General features: G+C 46.3%; 1 protein-coding gene across 5 annotated transcripts in view; it reads left to right on the top strand.

The window, feature by feature from the left end:
- The first annotated feature begins 3568 nt into the window (after positions 1-3568).
- The window catches only part of TBC1D2 (TBC1 domain family member 2), a 56726-nt gene continuing 41036 nt past the window's right edge, over positions 3569-19258 (top strand). For 3 of the 5 annotated variants that reach the window (XR_006709866.1, XM_045467826.1, XM_045467824.1), the window contains exons 1-3: positions 3570-4149; positions 8511-8652; positions 15007-15154. Coding sequence is in view for 4 of the 5 variants with exons in the window: in XM_045467826.1 (XP_045323782.1) it covers positions 3784-4149; positions 8511-8652; positions 15007-15154 (656 nt within the window). In the remaining variant the exon portion in view is untranslated. Of the gene's footprint in view, positions 4150-8510; positions 8653-15006; positions 15155-19258 lie in introns of all 5 variants that reach the window. The other 2 variants (XM_045467825.1, XM_045467827.1) reach the window with 2 other exon arrangements.

Genomic DNA, 19258 nt, shown 5'->3' with positions numbered 1-19258 from the left:
CTAATATTTTCCATATCATTTCATATCCTCCTGCAAAAAGTAATTAATCAGTTACCTAACCAACTTCAGATTTTTGGACATTTATATTGCCTCAAATTTTTGAAGTAATAAGTAATACTGTGATGAACATATTTGTAAGCATGTATGATTTTTTTCTTATGACAAATTCTTAGAGATGGAACTTTAAACCACAGGACACACAAAGTTCCAGGACTTTTGACCTAGCTGCCAAGTTATTTTCTGTGTTCCTTGTCCCAATTTACATCACTCTCCTCTGATCCCTCCTCTAGGAGACTGATGTGCCCCCATTCAAGGGACAGATTACATACAAAAAAAAAAAAAGCTGACCAATATTAATTATAGGTCAAAATTACTGGAGTGGTTAAAAGGTTTTGCTCTTTACACATTTAGTCTTTTCTTTTGTGAATGGATTGTTGATTTGTCCATTATTTTCATTGCTTCTTTGACTTACTGACTTGTGTGTGCAGCTTATAAATATTAACCCTGCATCATATGTGTTACAAATGTGTTTCAGATCATTTTCTCACTTCGCACTTGTCTTTTCAGGTGGTTCCTGATATTTTCTGGTACACACATCCGGAATATGTCTAAGGACAGTCTAGCAATCTTTAGCTTTCTGTGTGCTCTTTTTCATGTTATGCTTATAAAGGCTTCCTTCCCTCAAACCAAGATTACATATATATTTGCCTTTATTTTCTTCAAATACTTATGGTTTCACTTAAAAAATTTTATTGTGGTAAAATTATACATAATAAAATTTACCATTTTAACTATTTTTAAGTGTACAATTCAGTGGCCTCAAGTACATTCACAGTGTTCTACAACCATCATCACTCTACATTTCTAGAAGTTTTTCATCATCCCAAACAGAAACTCTGTACCCATTAAACAATAATTCCCCATTTCTCCCTTCCCCAACCCCTAGTAATTTCAATTATACTTTCTTTCTCCGTGAATTTTCCTTTTCTAGATACCTCATGTAAGTGGAACTATGCAACATTTGCCCTTTGGGGTCTTGTTTATTTCACTTAGCAGAATATTTTCAAGGTTAATCCGTGTTATAGCATGTATCAGAATTTTCTTCCTTTTTAAGGCTGAATAACACTCCATTGTGTATATATTATTGTTTCATTTTTATGCATTATGTTCTAATCTACATAAACACTATTTTTATACACAATATTAGGTGAATACCTAAACTAACTTACTAAATAAATAGCTTATCATGTTCCCCAATGTTTTGAAATTCTAACTTTATCTTATACTAATCACATGCATTCTCAATAAGGACAATATCACCCCAAGGAGTTCAAAATTGGTTCTTGGGATACAAAAGAAAAATCCTACTCTTTGTATATATAAATCACAGATATACATGCAGTTCATGAAGAGATTCATATTATATTTATGGTGTTAAAATTTTACGGGAGGTGATGATCAGGGGGAAAAGCCTGAAAAGGCTCCTTTAGGGATAATAACTGAAAAAAAAAAAAGTTTGAAACCCTTCCCTGTGCTACATTTCTACACTTATTTGTATGTTTTTCTGAATTTACTTTGCTCCATTTATGTGCCTGCCCCTGGACCAGAAATACTGCATTCTGTTGTTCTTATAATTCTGTTTATTTTCTTCCCAGAAAGTATGAGAATCTGAAGTCACCATGTTCATTTACTTGCTTACCTGTCTATGACCTGTCTCCTTGGACTATGGTGACAGCCCCATGGGATCTGGGACCTTGTCCCATTCATCACTGCAGCCCTGTATTTTAAATGGTACCTGGCAGTAGGTGCTCACTAAATACTTTTTGGTTGAATCAATACATTTGTGTATGTAGTAGGCCAAATCCTAATTGCTCTTTTTCTTCAAAATTTTGGCTATTCTTGGGGCGCCTGGATGGCTCAGTTGGTTAAGCGTCTGACTTCAGCTCAGGTCACGATCTCACAGTTCGTGGGTTCGAGCCCCACATCCGGCTCTGTGCTGACAGCTTGGAGCCTGGACCCTGCTTCTGATTCTGTCTCTCCCTCTCTCTCTGCCCCTCCCCTGCTCATGCTGTCTCTCTCTGTCTCTCACAAATAAATAAATAAATAAATAAATAAATAAATAAATGTAAAAAAAAATTTTTTTTTAATTTTTTTGGCTATTCTCACCTGCCCACTCTTGGAAATAAGCTTCAGAATCATTCTAATGAGCTATGCAAAATTAAAATGCTACCAACCGTCCCCACCCCCCAGAAGGTGGAGCTTCTTGTGGTAGAGACTCAGGGACTCTATTCCAAGGAACAGAGTGTTGAAAGGGGAAAATGGTAACTTTGTAGCCAAGGAATCTGGCAGAAACCATCTTAACCAAGGGACAGAGGTTACCATCACCATGTGTATATCACATAGTTGGATATTAGGTGATGAGAGAGGCACTTCCCCTCTGTCCTGGTTTCCTCCAAAACCTATCACCCCCCTCTCATCATGAGAAAACACCAGACAAACCCAAATTCACAGTATTCTACAAAATAGTTGACTAATACCCTTCAAAACTGTCAGGTCATAAAAAACAAGGAAAAACTGAAATATGTCATAGTTCACAGGAGACTAAGGAAACATGATGAGCAAATGTGGAATCCTGGATTAGCTCCTGGAACATTAGTGGGAAGACCTCTTTGGTTTTTCAGATGTAAGGCATATATTTGAAATTATTATAATTACTCCTTCAAATATCTATCATTATTTAGCTAGAAAATCTAGAACAAGATGTCTGATTTATCTTAAGAAATTTTGAAACATTATTTCCATAATAATAGTGTTAAACTTCAGAAATGATGTTGAATTTGATCAAATACCTTTTTAGAAAATATTAAGATGCTCATATTTTTTGCACTGCAGGTGTAATTTTTTTATTGTTATTAAAATATCCCTGTATCCCTAAAATAACTCCTTCTAGGTGTAATATATAATTCTTCGTAAAATACTAGAATTGATTTGTAAATACTTTATTTAGGATTTTAGCATCATTATTTAGCAGCAGCCAAACCTGATCGCCCTACACAACGCGACCAGAACCGTTGGGTGGTGAGTGGAAGTTGGGAACAGTACCGGGGTAAGCCGGGGAAGTCGGCTGGGAGTCACCGCGGCGCTAAAGTAACGAGGGATACAAGCCTGCGGCCAGAGCCCTAGTCCTAGAGCGCCCGGAGCTGCGCCGGAAGTGGCGTCACCGAGCCGGCGTCCCTCTCAGCCAATGGCCCCGGAATGCGCCGTCCGACTGTAACCCGCGCGGCACCTGCGGGGTAAAGGCGGACTGCCCATAAGACGCAAGAAGAACCATCCTTCTACCTTATTACAGGAGTTACCAAGGCAGTCTAGTCAGAGACAGGCATCTCTTCCCGCTTCCCTGCCGCCAGTTAACTTTGCTCAGTGTCACCGTGTTTTCAACCTGAGGGCCCCCACACGCCCTGCAGCTGCCCTCACTAAATATGGCTGACTGGCGGAGCCTGAAAGCCGGAAATGGGTGGGATGGGGAGAGCCGGCCGAGGGCGTGTCGGGGTGTGGCCTGGCTGCGGAGAGCTTGGGAGGGGCGTGGCCATCCGCCCCACCTGGGTTTGCCGTCAAAGGTTAACTTACTGTAGCCATCCGCATTCCTGTGGTCTCCTGGGGGACGCGTCACCAGTGGCCCCGCCCCCGCCCAGATTTCTCGCTCCTGGGAGGTACCCGCTGAGTCTCTGGGATTTGGCCAGAGTTGGCTGCGGACTTCCAGTGCCTCGACGGTCTTTAGTGGAGATGGAGGGCGCCCAGGAGAACCCCGCAGAGTCTAGCTCCTCGGTCCTCAGGTCCGAAGAGCCTGCCAGGGGCCCCGAGGTGCTGCCTCCGGAGGAGTCGGAGAGCTGCTCCCGTTCCCTGGAGGCGGCCCCCAAGAAACTCTGTGGTTATTTAAATAAATTTGGCGGCAAAGGGCCCATCCGGGGTTGGAAATCCCGCTGGTTCTTCTACGACGAGAAGAAACGTCGCCTGTATTATTCACGGACCGCGCAGGATGCCAATCCCTTGGACAGCATCGACCTCTCCAGTGCGGTCTTTGACTGCAAGGCAGACGCCGAGGAGGGGACTTTTGAAATCAAGACTCCCAGCCGGATTATTACCCTGAAGGTAAATGGGGCAGTTTTTTTTTTTTGGTTTTTTTTTTTTTTTTTTTTTTTCCTTTTAAAGCCGGGATGAGTTCCCAGGGCACAGCCTGGCACGTGTGGGTGGTCACAGTAAATTTACTGGAACGAGTATTACAGACCCTGATCTCCCCCAGTGAACCGTGGGTGCCCAGGATTTAGTGCATTCCAAGACGCATTTGCACCCATTTTCTCATTGAGCTCCCATAACAGGCAGGAATGATGTACCCACATTAGAATCAAGAAACAGAGTCTTGGAGAGATGAAGTAACCAGCCAGTTACTTCAGAGGTCAGGCATCTAGTGAGTGGTGTAACCCACACTTGAAATCCCTTAGTCTTTGTACCTCTCAGTACTGTTTCAAAACTTTTACTTTTTGGTGTGCCTTAACAATGCAGTTACATTAACTTTCTTACTTGGGGCCGAAGGATAGTAAAGATATGAGCTGTGCAGTCCTCTCAAGACCAGGACTCTGAATCACTTTTCTTGATATTTTGGCGGAGGGAATTGAATGCTGAGCAAACATTGGCAGGGATTGGGAGATAAAATACTTAGGTTTCACTGATCAGCCTAGAATGTTCGTAGAGGCTTATCTCAATGTGTTTCACCATTAGTAGGTTTTGTTTTATTATCGTCTTTAACTGAGAATGCCTGAAACAGTAGTAAGGCCACATGCTTTGAAATCAGACAGGCTTGGATTCAAATTTTACATCAGCTACTATTAACTAGCTGTGTAACCCTGGGCTAGTTACTTAATCTCCCAGAATCTAGGTAGTTTGTGAGATTTAAAACAAGATGTGTAAGCATCCAGGACCTACAAATTGTTGAATTAATCCCAGCATCTAGAATACAGCCTAGCACCGAGTGGGTGCTCCGTAAATGTTTGTTTAATGAACCCACATGGTAATAGAACTGAGGCCCTAATGTTCATTTCCGGAGGAGTTGCCCCAGAACTTAAGTGGAAAGACAGATCTGGGTTAAGAATTCCAGGATTCACACACCCCAGAGAACAGTGTGCCAGGAGACAGCCTCCCCAACCCCACCCCGTCTTCCTGCTCCTCGACCCCCACTTCCAGCCAACTGGGAATCTACTGAGCGCCCTGTATGTAGCCCACAGCTTCAGTTCCCCTTTAATGGCTGGGCCTGGCCAGTGACCAGGCTGGGAAAATCAGACAAAATAATGCAAACCAGGAATTCCAGGCCAGGGAAGGCAGGCATTTTAGAGATCAGGTGGTTTATGGGTCATGTGTTTCCTCCCACAGGCTAACTGCTGTCTACAGAGTCTTGAACACATGGCTTTTACTGTTCCATTGATCTATGTGTGTGCCTGGCTCGGTGCTAAGCACCAGGGTATGGAGCCAAATTAGACCTGCCCCCTGGTTCTCAAACAGCTTAATGTCCGGTGAGAGAACTCACAGGGGGCCTGGCACACACATGAAATGTTCCTTAGAGACGCCCTGATAAGTCTGTACCAGACAAGTATGGTGAACAGGAGGGTCAGTTCCACTGAGTGGAAGGGTCCACCCAGGAGCGCAGCACAGAGGGGATGACATCTGAGTCCTGAAAAAGGGATTCGGTTTTCTATGAACAGACAAGAGGAAGAAGGGCGTTCCTGGCCGAGAGAGCCCCATGAGCAAAGACAAGAAACAGGATACAGCCCAGAGTGTCCAGGCAGATCACAGGAGCCTGGGGTACAGAGGGGCCCAAAAGATGGAGTGGGAGGCCCAAGCGTGGGGCATTTGTGAGGTAGGCCTGGGAGCTTGGACTTTGTCCTGTGGGTTGTGGGAGATTGTTGAAGAACTGTAAGCAAGGAAGCCCTGTGAGATTAGAATGTTTAGAAGGTTCAGTGTGGCTGTTGGGTAGAGAAAAAATGAGAAGGCAAGGTTGCTGAGCAGGGAGTCCATCTGGAGGTGATCAAGAGAGAATGGTGGCTGAGCTAGAGCTGTGACGGGGAAGGAAGACCGATGGGGGTGACTAGGGATGTGAGGGAGGAGGAACGCACGGGAGGGGTGGCTGACTGCTTAGTCGGGCCAGCCACGACCTAGGGAACCCAGGCTGGGGAGGCCGTAGGACACCCCTTTGGTAGACTCTTAAGTTCTAAGAGGATGGGGCCATGACATGAATAGTAGGTGCTCAGTATACACTTGTCCAGTGAATTACTAAAATGAGGTATTTGGGTATGGGCTGGGAGCTTGTCAGCACAGGCTCATGGTGAAGCCCTGGGTAGCACTGAGGTCTCTTAGGGAGAGTGTATGGAAAGAGAAGACTGGTAGGCATCATTTTATCTCATGTGGCACCTCCTGACAGGCCCAGGTCCTCTCTCATGGAGCCCCTGGCCTCATGCACACATCATCTGTGGATCACTTAGAAGGGGGAGCTTTGCCCTGGTTGCCCATAGCCTGCTGCCTGCTGGTGTTCTCACCTGGCCTTGATTGTGGGCAACTCTGCGAAGTTCACCATCCACTCCCAGGAAGCTGCCCGGCTGCTGTGGCCCAGGTGATCCCAGCCCTTCTCTGTGTAAGCCACAGTCCCCTGGCCATAAATTGCCACAAAGCTCTGGTCTAAAGGGGGAGACCCGGGTTCTGGGACCAGCTCTACCACCACCTGCCTGGGCAACTTCAGAGCCTTAGTTTCTCCATCTGTTGAAGGCTGATCACTCCTGCCCTGCCTCCCTCCTGGAGGATCCAACAGTGTAATAGATGTGAAAGTAGGTATTTGGACCATCCAGTGCTGGGAAACGAATGACCAGTATCAACCATTACCTTGTTTGGGGTGCCTGGAGGGTGCCACTATGTTGTTACTGTGTGCATATGGCTTTACAGTCCCCAACCAAATCCATGATTTCAGTGCATCCCCAAAGCAGAGGAAGGATTCTCTCTGTTCCATAAAAAGTCAGTCTTTTAGGATTCTTGGACCCAATTCAAACATGGGGCATGGATCCCCCCACAACACCAAGCAATTCGCAGGCACCAGCTGGTGTCCAAGAATTCAACTTAATTCTAACACTGTCTACCCGGAGACAGCATCAGATTCCATGGGTTAAGGGCTCAGTCCTACGAGACTTCCCACCTCACTTCCACACCTCACTTCAGATGCCAGTCACAAGCCCCAGGCTGTTACTTGTGCTGCTGACAGCAGGCTACAAATTGGAGTTTCCAGTGACCTCCTCCTTAGGTTTGATTATTTTGCTAGAGGGGCTCCCAGAACCCCCAGGGTAACACTTATGTTTACCAGTTTATTAAAGGATATGATAAAGGATACCAATCAATAGCCAGATGAAGAAGTGTATTGGGCAAGGTATGGGGAAGGGGTAGGAGCTTCCATGCCCTCTCCAGCTATGCCACTCTCCCCACATCTCCATGTTCACCAACTCAAAAGCTCTCCAAACCCAGTCCTTTGGGTTTTTATGGAGGCTTCATTACATAGTCATGACTGACTAAGTCATTGGCTATTCTCTGGTTCAGCCTCTTTCTTTCTGGGGGATAGGGGTGGGACTGAAAGTTCCAAGCCTTGGGGCACCTCAGGGTGGCTCAATGGATTAAGCATCTGATTCTTGATCTCAGCTCAGGTCTTGATCTCAGGGTCCTGAGTTCAAGGTCTGAGTTGGGCTCTATGCAGGGTATAAAACCTACTGAAAGTTCCAAGCCTCAAATCACATGTTTGGTTCTCCTGGCAACCAGCCCCCCTCATTAGGTTCCCTAAGGGCTTTCCAAGAGTTAACGTATGAACACAACAAAAGTCAGCTTTATCGCCCTTATCCCAGGAAGTTCCAAGGGCTTTAGGAGCTGTGAGCCAGAAACCATGGACAAAGATCAAATACATATGAGAAATATATCTGGGTCATTTGAATGATCAAATATATGTTTCTTATAAATCGCAATATCACAGTCAGTTAAGACATTGCAATGTTGCACAGTGAGGTGCTGGGGCCCCACTCAGGTCAGAATTTCAAAGTTCTTTCCCTCTCTTATCCCCTCCAAATACCTTTGTCCAGTGAGCACATTTTCAGCACCTCCAGTGTGTCTGGTACTATGCTGGGCATTTCACTTCCCTTACCTCATTTCATCCTCATAACTGCCCCAGGACATGAATGGTATCTTCACCATAGTACAGATGGGAAAACTGAGACCCAGAAAGGTTAAGGAACCTCTAAGTTTGGGACTGATGCCTGATTCTCTTCTGTGGCCAAGAAGCAGGTGGTGTTTCAGAAGCAGGCACCCATCTGCAGTGATAGTTGTTTTCCCTGGGAGGGAGAGAGTCACTAAGCCTCCCGTGATCTTCCTGCACCCCACACCCAGTGCCACGCATAGGGCACAGGGCCATACCAATTAACCCCTGTGCTTCTCAGGCCGCCACCAAGCAAGTGATGCTGTACTGGCTGCAGCAGCTGCAGATGAAGCGCTGGGAGTTCCACAACAGCCCGCCTGCACCTCCCGTCGCCCCTGATGCCACCCTGGCTGGGAATGGGCCCGCCCTGCGCCTCGAGCTAGGTACCCAATGGGTTCGCCTCCTGCACACACACCCAGGGGTCTTGGTGACGAAGCGTTTCCCCTCCTGTTGGGAGTGAGTGGGAGGAGCCTCTGGTAAAGAAGCAAAGAGCCAGGGATGTGACTCAGGATCAGTTAGGGCACGGTGTAGTGTCAAGGGCAAGAATACGGGCCCTGAGGCCAGGACGTCTGGGTTCCAATCCTAATCCTGTGTGGTCTTAAAAGTCAGTTGCTTGATCTTCCTGAGCTTCCATTTCCTTCCGTATAAAATGAGCGTGATAAACTATACCTACTTCTTAGGGTTATTATGAGAATCAAATGAATCCATACACCTTAAGTGGTTGGAAGCATGCCGCACATTGTCAGAGCGCAATAAGCGTCAGCTACGGTTACGATGACCGCCATGGGAAGGTCCGAAGAAATGAGACTCTCACGGGGTTGCTGTGCAGAAGGGCAATGAGAACACGCAGTTATTGTTGCTGCCTCCTACACAAATGCTTCTGTGTGTGCGTTGGGTAGGTCAGTGATTTTACCCGTAGTATTCCCTTAAGGCAGAATCCTTCACCTCCACGTGGCCTACAAAGGAAGTTGCTTGATCCCAAATCCTAGAACATCCAAGTATGGAGGAGTCCTGGAGATCACACCCTCCCACCCCCACGCTGCAGCCAGCCATATGGTTGGCAGGTAGAGAATCAGGACAGACCACCCCCAGCTGCCCCTGTAAGGGCTCGGAGCCTTGTCCCAGCTCAGAGCTGCAGCATGTCTGTAACGCCTCATCCTCAGTTAGTAGGGAGACCGAATAGGCGAGGGCGCGACTTGTGGCCAGGCACCTCTAGAACTCTGTACCCATGTGTTTTCCGTGTCCCAAACCGAGCTCTTCTGCCCTTGACCATCTGCTCCCCCAGTTTCTTTCCCATCGTTAAATGGCCTTTTATTCACCCGGCTGTCCGGTAACAGGGCGCTGCCCTCGCCCCTTCGTCAGTCTGGGCTGGCCAGGCCGGTCGGTCACCATGTTGGCCGTGTCTGCCCTCTGGCGTCCGCACCAGGCCGGCCCCTCCTCGCTGCTGTACCTTGGCTCTGGCCTCATGGCCCCTGGCTGGAAAACCACAGTAGCCTCCTCACCCGTGCCTGTGAACTGGCCCGCCACCTCAGACCCATCCTCCCCACTGCAGGCCGAGCGGACTTTCTAAAATGAGCGCTGGAGCCCCACCCACCCATGACCGAGGTCCAGCTTTTTAGCCCGGTGCCCAGGGCTCATCCTCCCTCGGCTCACCTCTGCCTGCTCCCCCAGTGCCCGCCTCACGCCGTGTGCGCTTCAGCAGCACCAGAAGCTTGTCTGCCTGGCAAATTCCCGCTTATTCTTCATAGCCACGCTCCAGTGTCTCCTCCTACTCCTGCCAAGCTCCCCTTGGAAGCCTCCCAGTGCTATGCTGGCTGGACTCTGTATGAGTCCTCGACGCTTTTTTCGCATGGTTCTAACAAGGTCTCCTTACAGCATCCTTGTCGGTCCCTGCCCTCGGGTGGGGACCGTATCTTTGTCACTTGTGTCCCAGTACCAGGTGCCCTACCTGGCACATTGGATATTTGTGAGCGATTGCATTGGATTCTGTAATTAAATGAGGAAAGGAAGGTAAAGCCCTTAGACTAATGCCAGGCATACAGTAAGTGCTCAGTACATAGTAACTGTTCTAGTAACTTGTTGTTATATGTGTATGTGTACATTACTACTCTTAACATAACTGCTCTTTTCAGTTGTTAATAGTAATTATCAGTCATTTCTTCCGAGAACCTTCTGGGTGTTTCATGTGAGTAAGGGCTTTCTCTGGGGAAGGGTTTGTTTGTGTGTCTGCACTTGCAACCCACCCTGTCTCCGCCAGAGTCAGACAGCCCTGCCTGGTGTGGGAAACTGCAGCCTAAGTTGGCACAATTGGCCGAGATCAGCCTCAGATTTGCAGTGACAAGAAACCCTCCTGATGACAGAATTCTGGTGTGTCCGGAACTGAAATTGGAACTGAAATGGCTTTGGGATCCCACAGGTTCTGCTGTGCTGAATCCTTTCCAGGTTCTTGAATTCTGTGGCTTTGGTTTAGTACATTTAGTGAGCCTCTCCGGGGCCAGCTCCTACTGGAGATGTGGCCGGGGGCCGGGGGGTGGAGGAGGGAGAGAGCAGTTGTCATAATGACCAGGACACCAGTCTCCCAAGGAGGACCCTGGTAGGAGATGCAGGAAGCTGGGATGTGGGCCTTCACCCTCCGGATCATGTCCCCTGCGAACTTTTCCCGGCCCACCCAGAAGGACATTTGTGGAGTTGTGAGCGACCTGGATTTGCTGTCTGGAGCAGGTTGCCCCACAGCCAGTCCCCACCCTTTCTGGGAGGAAGCAGAGCCGGCTCCGGGACACTGAAAGCCAACTGACTCACATCTGCCTTTGAGTCACAGACACTTCATCTGGTAAAAAGTGTCCTATCACTGCTGTTGAGCAATCTGCAAGGCACATTGTCTGCAGCTTTTAAGCGTTTACACCTTTATTTTATGCTTTACCTAAACGTTGGTCTCCACAAGAGCTGAGAAAGATCAAGGGCAAACCGGCAGATTAATGATAATATGTTGCCAAAGTAGGACACGATTTACACAAAATAGCACTTAGGTAAGAATATATTGTTGTAAAAATATGCATACCACTGACACTGTTTCTAACACTTTACATGCTTCTTTCATGTCATCTAATCCTCACATCAATCTTATGAAGTAGTGTTGTACCCATTTTACAGAAGAAGAAACTGAGGCCCCCAGAGGCCAGTGGACCTACCTGGTCAAGGTAGCAGAGCAAGAAAATGTCCGCACTGAAATTGGAACCCGAATCTGCAGGCTCATAACCCCCTCCTTATGCTGAGGAGGCCACTGCCATGTCCAGGGCCCTGCAGGGAAGTGACTGGCTGGCCCAGGCCCTTTGGTTGGGCAATGACTTCCTACTGGTGGTGGAGCAGCCCCTGCAGCTCAGGCAAAGTGTTCGGATGAACGCTGCTGAGAATTCCTTGTGCGGCCTTGGAGAGAGGCCCAGAGGCCCCAGACCAATCCTCTTACCCACGGGAAGTGCTAACCTTCACTGTGACATCACTGTCACGTGCCACCCATCTCTCAAACACCTCCTCACGCTGGGGGCCTTCCCACTGGGCCTTCCCGGGCAGCCCCTCTCATCTGGGAACTGTCCGCCTGCCACAAAACCTGCTCTGACAAGCCACGTGGTTTTAGTGGACAAGCAAGGAACTGTGTTTGAGTGTGTGACTCTGCTACCGGCTGTGTGACCCTGGCCACGAAAATCCTCCTGAGCCACTGTTTCCTCACTGGCGAATCCAGGCAGTGGGTGACATTCACCCCCAAGGCTTAGTTCGTGTGGCCTCAGGGTGGATTTAGGGCCAAAGGTGGACATTAAAGGAGAACAGATATTGGCAGTTAGGGAAGTACCTGCCAAGACATTAAAAATCTTAGGCAAATTGTACATTTTTGTTTCTTCTGCATGAGGGAGGATAAAGATGGTTAAAGTATTGATAAACAAGAAAACCGTAATTATTTTGAATCAGCTCAAAGTCTGGATTAAAGACTACTTTTGAAAGATGCAAGTCCAGGGGCGCCTGGGTGGCGCAGTCGGTTAAGCGTCCGACTTCAGCCAGGTCACGATCTCGCGGTCCGGGAGTTCGAGCCCCGCGTCGGGCTCTGGGCTGATGGCTCAGAGCCTGGAGCCTGTTTCCGATTCTGTGTCTCCCTCTCTCTCTGCCCCTCCCCCGTTCATGCTCTGTCTCTCTCTGTCCTAAAAATAAATAAACGTTGAAAAAAAAAAAATTTTATAAAAAAAAAAAAAGATGCAAGTCCACAGAATGGGGCTTTTATGGTTTCCTAAATATTTTGATATACTTTACCTCCGAAGGAGACAGGATGGAGAGTATCCTTCCCATTTTAAAAATGTGGAACCATGCAGCGCCCGAGTGGCTCAGTCAGTTGAGCATCTGACTTCAGCCCAGGTCATGATCTCATCGTTTGTGGGTTCGAGCCCCGCATCCAGCTCTCTGCTGACTGCTCAGAGCCTGGAGCCTGCTTCGGATTCTGTGTCTGCCCCTCCCCAGCTTGCTCGCTCTCTCTGTCTCTCAAAAATAAATAAACTTAAAAAAAAATTTTTTTTTTTATTTAAAAATGTGGAACCTGGGGCCAGAAGAGAAAATGCGATTTCCAGTCTGGTCACAGCACCCTTCTAACAGAAACGTGGATTGGCTTCGGTTCTTCCAACACCACAGCTGTAACCCAGGTTCTTTGGAGCTTTTGCTGAAACCCTCAGGGGTCCCGTGGGTCCAGCCAGATGAGATCCCCTATTAGCCCCCTCCTGCCCATTTGTCCTTCCCAGCCCCATCTCCTCTGTTCCCTCCTGGCATCCTCCTTCACTCCTTTAGCAGTTCAAAATCCTTTCCAGCCCTCTAGGCCCTGCTCCAGTGCCCTTCCTCCAGGAAGCCTTTCCTGACTTGCGGTGAAACAATCTGTCTTCATCTCCCAGAACTCGCCCGCACCTTGCCTGGCCTGCCCTCCGGCTTCTACTCACTTGGTCTTCCTGAAGTGCACACTTCTCCCTGCTCCTTAAGCTGGGAGCTTCCTATGCCTTTGATTATCTAACTTTCTCCAGCTCCACCAGAAACCTCAGGGCAGATGCCAGAAGTGTTTGGTGAGAGAGTGAATTGAAGAGAGGGAGCTCAAAAGAATGACTTGGGCCAAGTCGTGGCCCTTCTGCCGGATGTGACAGGGCCTATTAGGAATTAAATATATTGATTGCAAAGTCTGTTTGTGAGTAGATGGAACAGCTCCCCCGCCCCTGCGGTTGTAGTCAATGTTTTTGCACCTGCACCCTGTTTGAAAATGGAGTGCAAAGGTAAAATTCCTTCTTCCCCTACATTTCACCCTCAGTAAAAGGGCTCCAGTGGAAGGTGCCTGCTGCCCTCCGGGTCTCAGGAGCTGCCTGATCCAGATCCTGCTGCCCAATAGGTAGTCTTAATCCTCCCCTGCTTTTTGTAACACTCAAAACTAACTTCTGAGTATTTCACCTCCTCTCTCTTATACTTCAAATAATGTTACCTTAGCCTCAAAACGTTCCTTAATGTTAAGTGTTTTGAAGCACTCACTGTATAAGAATCGTTGCAGAACATTTACAAAAAGTAGAAAAGTGGAAGAAAAAGTAGCCATAATCCTGTCACCCAGAGACAGCCAGTGTTCACATTACATTATGACCCCCGCTTGCCTTTTATTTAAACGTATTTCAGATCATATAATAATACAAACACCCTACCTTGCTTTACGGTACTATGTATTGTGACCCTGATGCCTCCATGTTATAAAATCTGTTTATAAACTTCTACTTTTGATGACTATACATTATCTTTCTGTTTATAAAAAATAACCCATATTTAGCATAGACAATTTGGGCAAAAACACGAAGCGATAATGAAGGCAGCCTGCTTCTGATCCCACCATGCACTTCTGACCTCTGTCCATACCACAGAGTGTATTTCTGTGAGACTTTCTCTACAGTTGCGATCATGATGCTCTAACCCAATTTTTTTACTAGCTGTTTTTATATCCCACACCTGTTCCTCATGATTTTAAGCATTCTTCATTAGTGTTGTTTTTTGTTTTTTGGTTTTTTTTTTATTTTTATTTTTCAACGTTTATTTATTTTTGGGACAGAGAGAAACAGAGTACGAACGGGGGAGGGGCAGAGAGAGAGGGAGACACAGAATCGGAAACGGGATCCAGGCTCTGAGCCATCAGCCCAGAGCCTGACGCGGGGCTCGAACTCACGGACCGCGAGATCGTGACCTGGCTGAAGTTGGACGCTTAACCGACTGCGCCACCCAGGCGCCCCCATTAGTGTTGTTTTAAACGGCTGAGTAATATCCTATTTTCAGAAGGCATCATGATTTGTTTAACCCCTCCCCAGAACTTTACTTCTAGTTTGAGGGAGTTATTTCCAGTGTGAGGACAGACGGTGCCAGGATGAACCTCTTGGCTCATAAAGCTTTGTCTGCATGTCAGGTAACGTTTTTAGGGTAGATTCTCAGATGTAGAAGTATCATCAGTTCTGCATACTTTAACGAGGTTTTCAGGAAGACTTTCTCAGTAAGATGCATCATTTTCCTGGAAGAACATTTAGTGAAAAGCCTGCCTCTTTGGCTGCTCTTAACCTTCCAAAGAAGGCTTGCTCAGGCAGCGCACTGACTCCCACCTGCTCCCAGTGGGAACCCAGCCCAGTGCGCCTCTGTCTCGTATGTACAAGTGCAGCGACCCAGGTGGATGATTACCCTGTTTCTCTGTTCCTCAGAGCAAGAGGAAGTGGAGCTGGAGGAGTTCCTGTGCCCTGTGAAAACGCCCCCTGGGCTCGTGGGTGTGGCAGCCGCCTTGCAGCCGGTGCCTGCCATGCCCTTAGCCCTTCAGAATATTTCCCTCAAGCATCTGGGAACCGAAATACAGTAAGTGCAGTGGGACCGAGGGGCCGGCCACGTTGCAGACAGCCCCTTCTTTGGAGCTTACAGTGATCTGGTGTGATCCCTGCAGGGATGTGGTCCTGGGGAGAGGGTGAGGGGCTTTATTTTTAATTCGTCACATCATTTCTTTAAAATACTACATTTGTGCTTCTGATTGTTAAAATAGTGCATATTCTTTGTAGGAAATTAGAAACATCTAGAAAGGTATAGGTTTTCAGTTACCCATGATCCTGCCTCCCAGACAGCATTCTTAGCATGTGATATATCTCTTTCCTCTTCATTGTCGATACATGTATATGCATAACTGAGATCATATTGAATGTAATGTGATGATTGTGTCACAAGTGTCCTCATATGTGAAACGCATCAAATTGTTAACTTTTTTTTTTTCAAGAGTGATTGTATACGACCTACTTTTTAAAAATTTATTTCAGAGAGAATTTGCACATGCACAGCGGGGGAGGGTCAGAGAGAGAGAGAGAGAGAGAGAAGGAGAGAAGGAATCCCAAGCAGGCTCCGTGCTGCCAATGCAGAACCCGATGTGGAGCTTAAACTCACGAATCCATGAGATCATGACCTGAGTGGAAATCAAAAGTGGCATACTTAACTGACTGAGCCACCCAGGCGCCCCTGCAACCTACTTTTTAAAAATTTTTTACCTGAGTTTCATTTTATTTTTCATCTCGATAAGTGTACTCTTTAATCTCCATCCCCTATTTCACCCATTCCCCTCCCCCCACCCCCCGCTTCTCCCCTCTGGTAACCGTCAGTTTGTTTTCTATAGTTAAGAGTCTATTTCTTGGTTTGTCTTTCTCTCTCTTTTTTCCCTTTGCTCATTTGTTTTGTTTCTTAAACATATGAGTGAAATCATATGGCATTTGTCTTTCTCTGACTGATTTATTTCACTTAGCATTATACTCTCTAGCTCCATCCATCTTATTGCAAATGGCAAGATTTCATTCTTCTTATGGCTGAATAATATTCCATTGTGTGTGTGTGTGTGTGTGTGTGTGTGTACTGCCTCTTATTTATCCATTCATCTATTGATGGATACTTGGTCTACTTCCATAATTTGGTAAATAACGCTGCAATAAATATAGGGGTGCATGTATCCCTTTGAATTAATGTTTTTGTATTTTTTGGGTAAATACCTAGTAGTGTGATTACTAGATTGTAGGGTAGTTCTATTTTTAATTTCTTGAGGAAACTCTATACTGTCTTCCACAGTGGCTGTACCGGTTTACATTCCCACCAGCAGCACAAGAGGGTTCCTTTTTCTCCACATCCTCACCAACACTTATTTCTTGTGTTTTTTATTTTAGCCATTCTGACAGGCTTGTGAGGTGATATCTTATTGTAATTTTGATTTGCATTTCCCTGATAATCACTGATGTTGAGCATTTTTTCATGTGTCTGTTGGACATCTGGATGTCTTCTTTGGAGAAGTGTCATGTCTTCTGCCATTTTTAATAGGATTATTTGGTTTTGGGGTATTGAGTTGTATCTGTTCTTTATATGTTTTGGATACCAATCCTTTATTGGACATGTCATTTGCAAGTATCTTCTCAAGTACCTTCCATAGGTTGCCTTTTAGTTTTGTTGATTGTTTCCCTCACTGTGCAGAAGCTTTTTGTCTTGGTATAGTACCAATAGTTTATTTTTGCTTTTATTTCCCTTGCCTCAGGAGACATATCTAGAAAAATGTTGTTACAGCCAATGTCAGAGAGATTACTGCTTGTGCTCTCTTCAAGGATTTTTATGGTTTCAGGTCTCACATTTAGGTCTTTAATTCAGTGATCCAGTTTCATTCCTTGACATGTAGCAGTCCAGTTTTTCCAACACTATTTGTTGAAGAGACTGTCTTTTTCCCATTGTATACTCATTCATTCTTTGTTGAAGATTAATTGACCATATAACTGTGGGTTTCTTTATGGGTTTTCTATTCTGTTCCATTGATCTATGTGTCTATTTTTATGCCAGTACCATACTGTTTTAATTATTGCCACTTTGTAATAAAACTTGAAGTCTGGAATTTCATACCTTTAGTTTTTTTTAATTCAATTTTAATATGTTTAATTTACTGTATATTGATCATTTCTCAACTACTTTTTCATTTATTATTCATGTATTGTATATACAATTTCCCGCTTAGCAGGATTTGATTTAAATAGTTTTTAAGAAGATAGTAATATGGCCTGAACTTTAGAGGCTGACTGCATGGATTTGTATCCTGGCTCCACCAGTTATGGGCTGTGCTGTCCTAAGCATCTTGTTTGATTTCTCTGTTTCACTTAAGTTGTTAGTAAAAGTGAATACAATAGTGCTTGCCCTACAAGATTAGTGTGGGAGTTAAATGGGTTAATGCATGCAAACTGCTTTAGAACTGTGCTTAGTACTTTATAAATATTGTTTGCTGCTGTCATAGACTCTGGGTCTAAAGTTCTCTCTTGTCTAGCAAAAAAGCAGGATGTAGGATTAAAGCAAGAGGTGGCTAATGTCTGGGAAAAGACAAGAGCCCCGAATAAGGGTCCTTGCCCTGTTTTTATTAGGATCAGAAGGCTTACAAACATGACGATGGACGTGCACAAAGGGACAATGAATCTGTGAACATTAACTTGTGGACATGAGGGAAAGGGAGTCTTGAGGATATTTGGGGTGAGGGGTTTGGGTTAATACAAAACAAAATCTGGGTACCAGGAGGAAGGTTGTTTACAGCAGACAGGAGGGTGCACCTCTGTTTATCTTAGCCTAGGGGATGAGACAGGTAGGGGGAGTAACCTCAGGGTTAGTAAGGTACTTCTTCTTTTATTAACCATCTCCATTCTGGGCTGCTTTGTCTGCAACGCAGTGGTCCGTAGTCCAATTCACCGATTTACCTAACCTAGCCCTATTCTCCTGTGAAAGCGGCTTTTCTACTATATATAGTACTTAATTGGGGTGTTTCCACCCTGAATATCTAATCTTGTTTATTTCATATACCTATGTATTGGGCATCTTTGCGCCATTCCTATTTTAGGCCTTTGCCTCTCCCTCTCTATTCTGGGGGCTCTGCACCCCCTCTCTATTTTGGGGTGCCTTTGCACCTTCCTATTCCTGGCACCTTTGCACCTTCCTATTCTCGGGGTGCCTTTACACCCCCCTATTCTTGGGGTGCCAGTCTGATTTGCCCAAACTCAGGATTGAGCGTTTTATGACTTTGTATTTCTTTATGTCTTGTTAACCCATTGGTGTAAACCCGAGGAATTCCTAAGCTTATCCCCTACATGCTGCTATTATCATTTATCTAACCAAAGAGAAGGAAGCTTTCGGGAATTCATACTGTATCCAATACTGATCTGTTGTGGTGCTTATTTTCTGTGTGGACTTCAGACAGACAGGGATGTTTTAGGAAGCAGACTAGATTGTTACCTGGACTTGGATTAGAGACCCCTGGCTCTGTGTGGCTCCTTTACAGAATTTCCCTGTCGGTTTCAGCGTTTGAATTCTCTCAGGTAACTAGGAGTGTAGTGATACTGATCCCAGGACAGAAGCAGGTTTTAGGGGAAAGACAATAAGTGTCCTCTAGGCCTGCTGGCTGGAGGTAAAAGTAGCCCAAGAGACATTTGGATGGAAGGACCTGGAAACTCGGGAGAGAGATATGAGCTGCAGAGAGAGATTTAGGAGGTGGCATGGGTGAGCCCCCTGGTGTGAGTAGACAAAGAAGGTGGCCTGCAGGGGATTTTCCCTAAGGGGGAGCTGGAGGGAACTGGATGTGCTGGGAGCCTGCTGGGGCGGTGGGGGGGAGTCCAGCCATCCAGCCAGGGTGTATCCAGGGGGGTCTCACCAAGCTTAAACCAGATCAGTGCCTGATGAAGGCCACAAACAGCAGAAGTGGAAGAGAGAACATGCAGAGACAGAAAGGAAGGAAGTTTCAGAGGATCAGTTGGTGACTTCCGTCCTGACATTTGTAATAACCCACAGAAAATGTGAGGGAAAAGTGCAAGAAATGGGCTACTTGCCCTGGGCTGTTGCAAGCCCCCATAAGATTGGGGTTGCTTTTGTCTCCCGCAGCCTGGGCCCTGGCTGTTCTTACAGCTTGCTGTGAGCTCT

The sequence above is a fragment of the Leopardus geoffroyi genome, chromosome D4 (genome assembly GCF_018350155.1).
Source record: "Leopardus geoffroyi isolate Oge1 chromosome D4, O.geoffroyi_Oge1_pat1.0, whole genome shotgun sequence".
Taxonomy (NCBI): domain Eukaryota; kingdom Metazoa; phylum Chordata; class Mammalia; order Carnivora; family Felidae; genus Leopardus; species Leopardus geoffroyi.
This window is presented reverse-complemented; position numbering and strand designations above follow the sequence as displayed.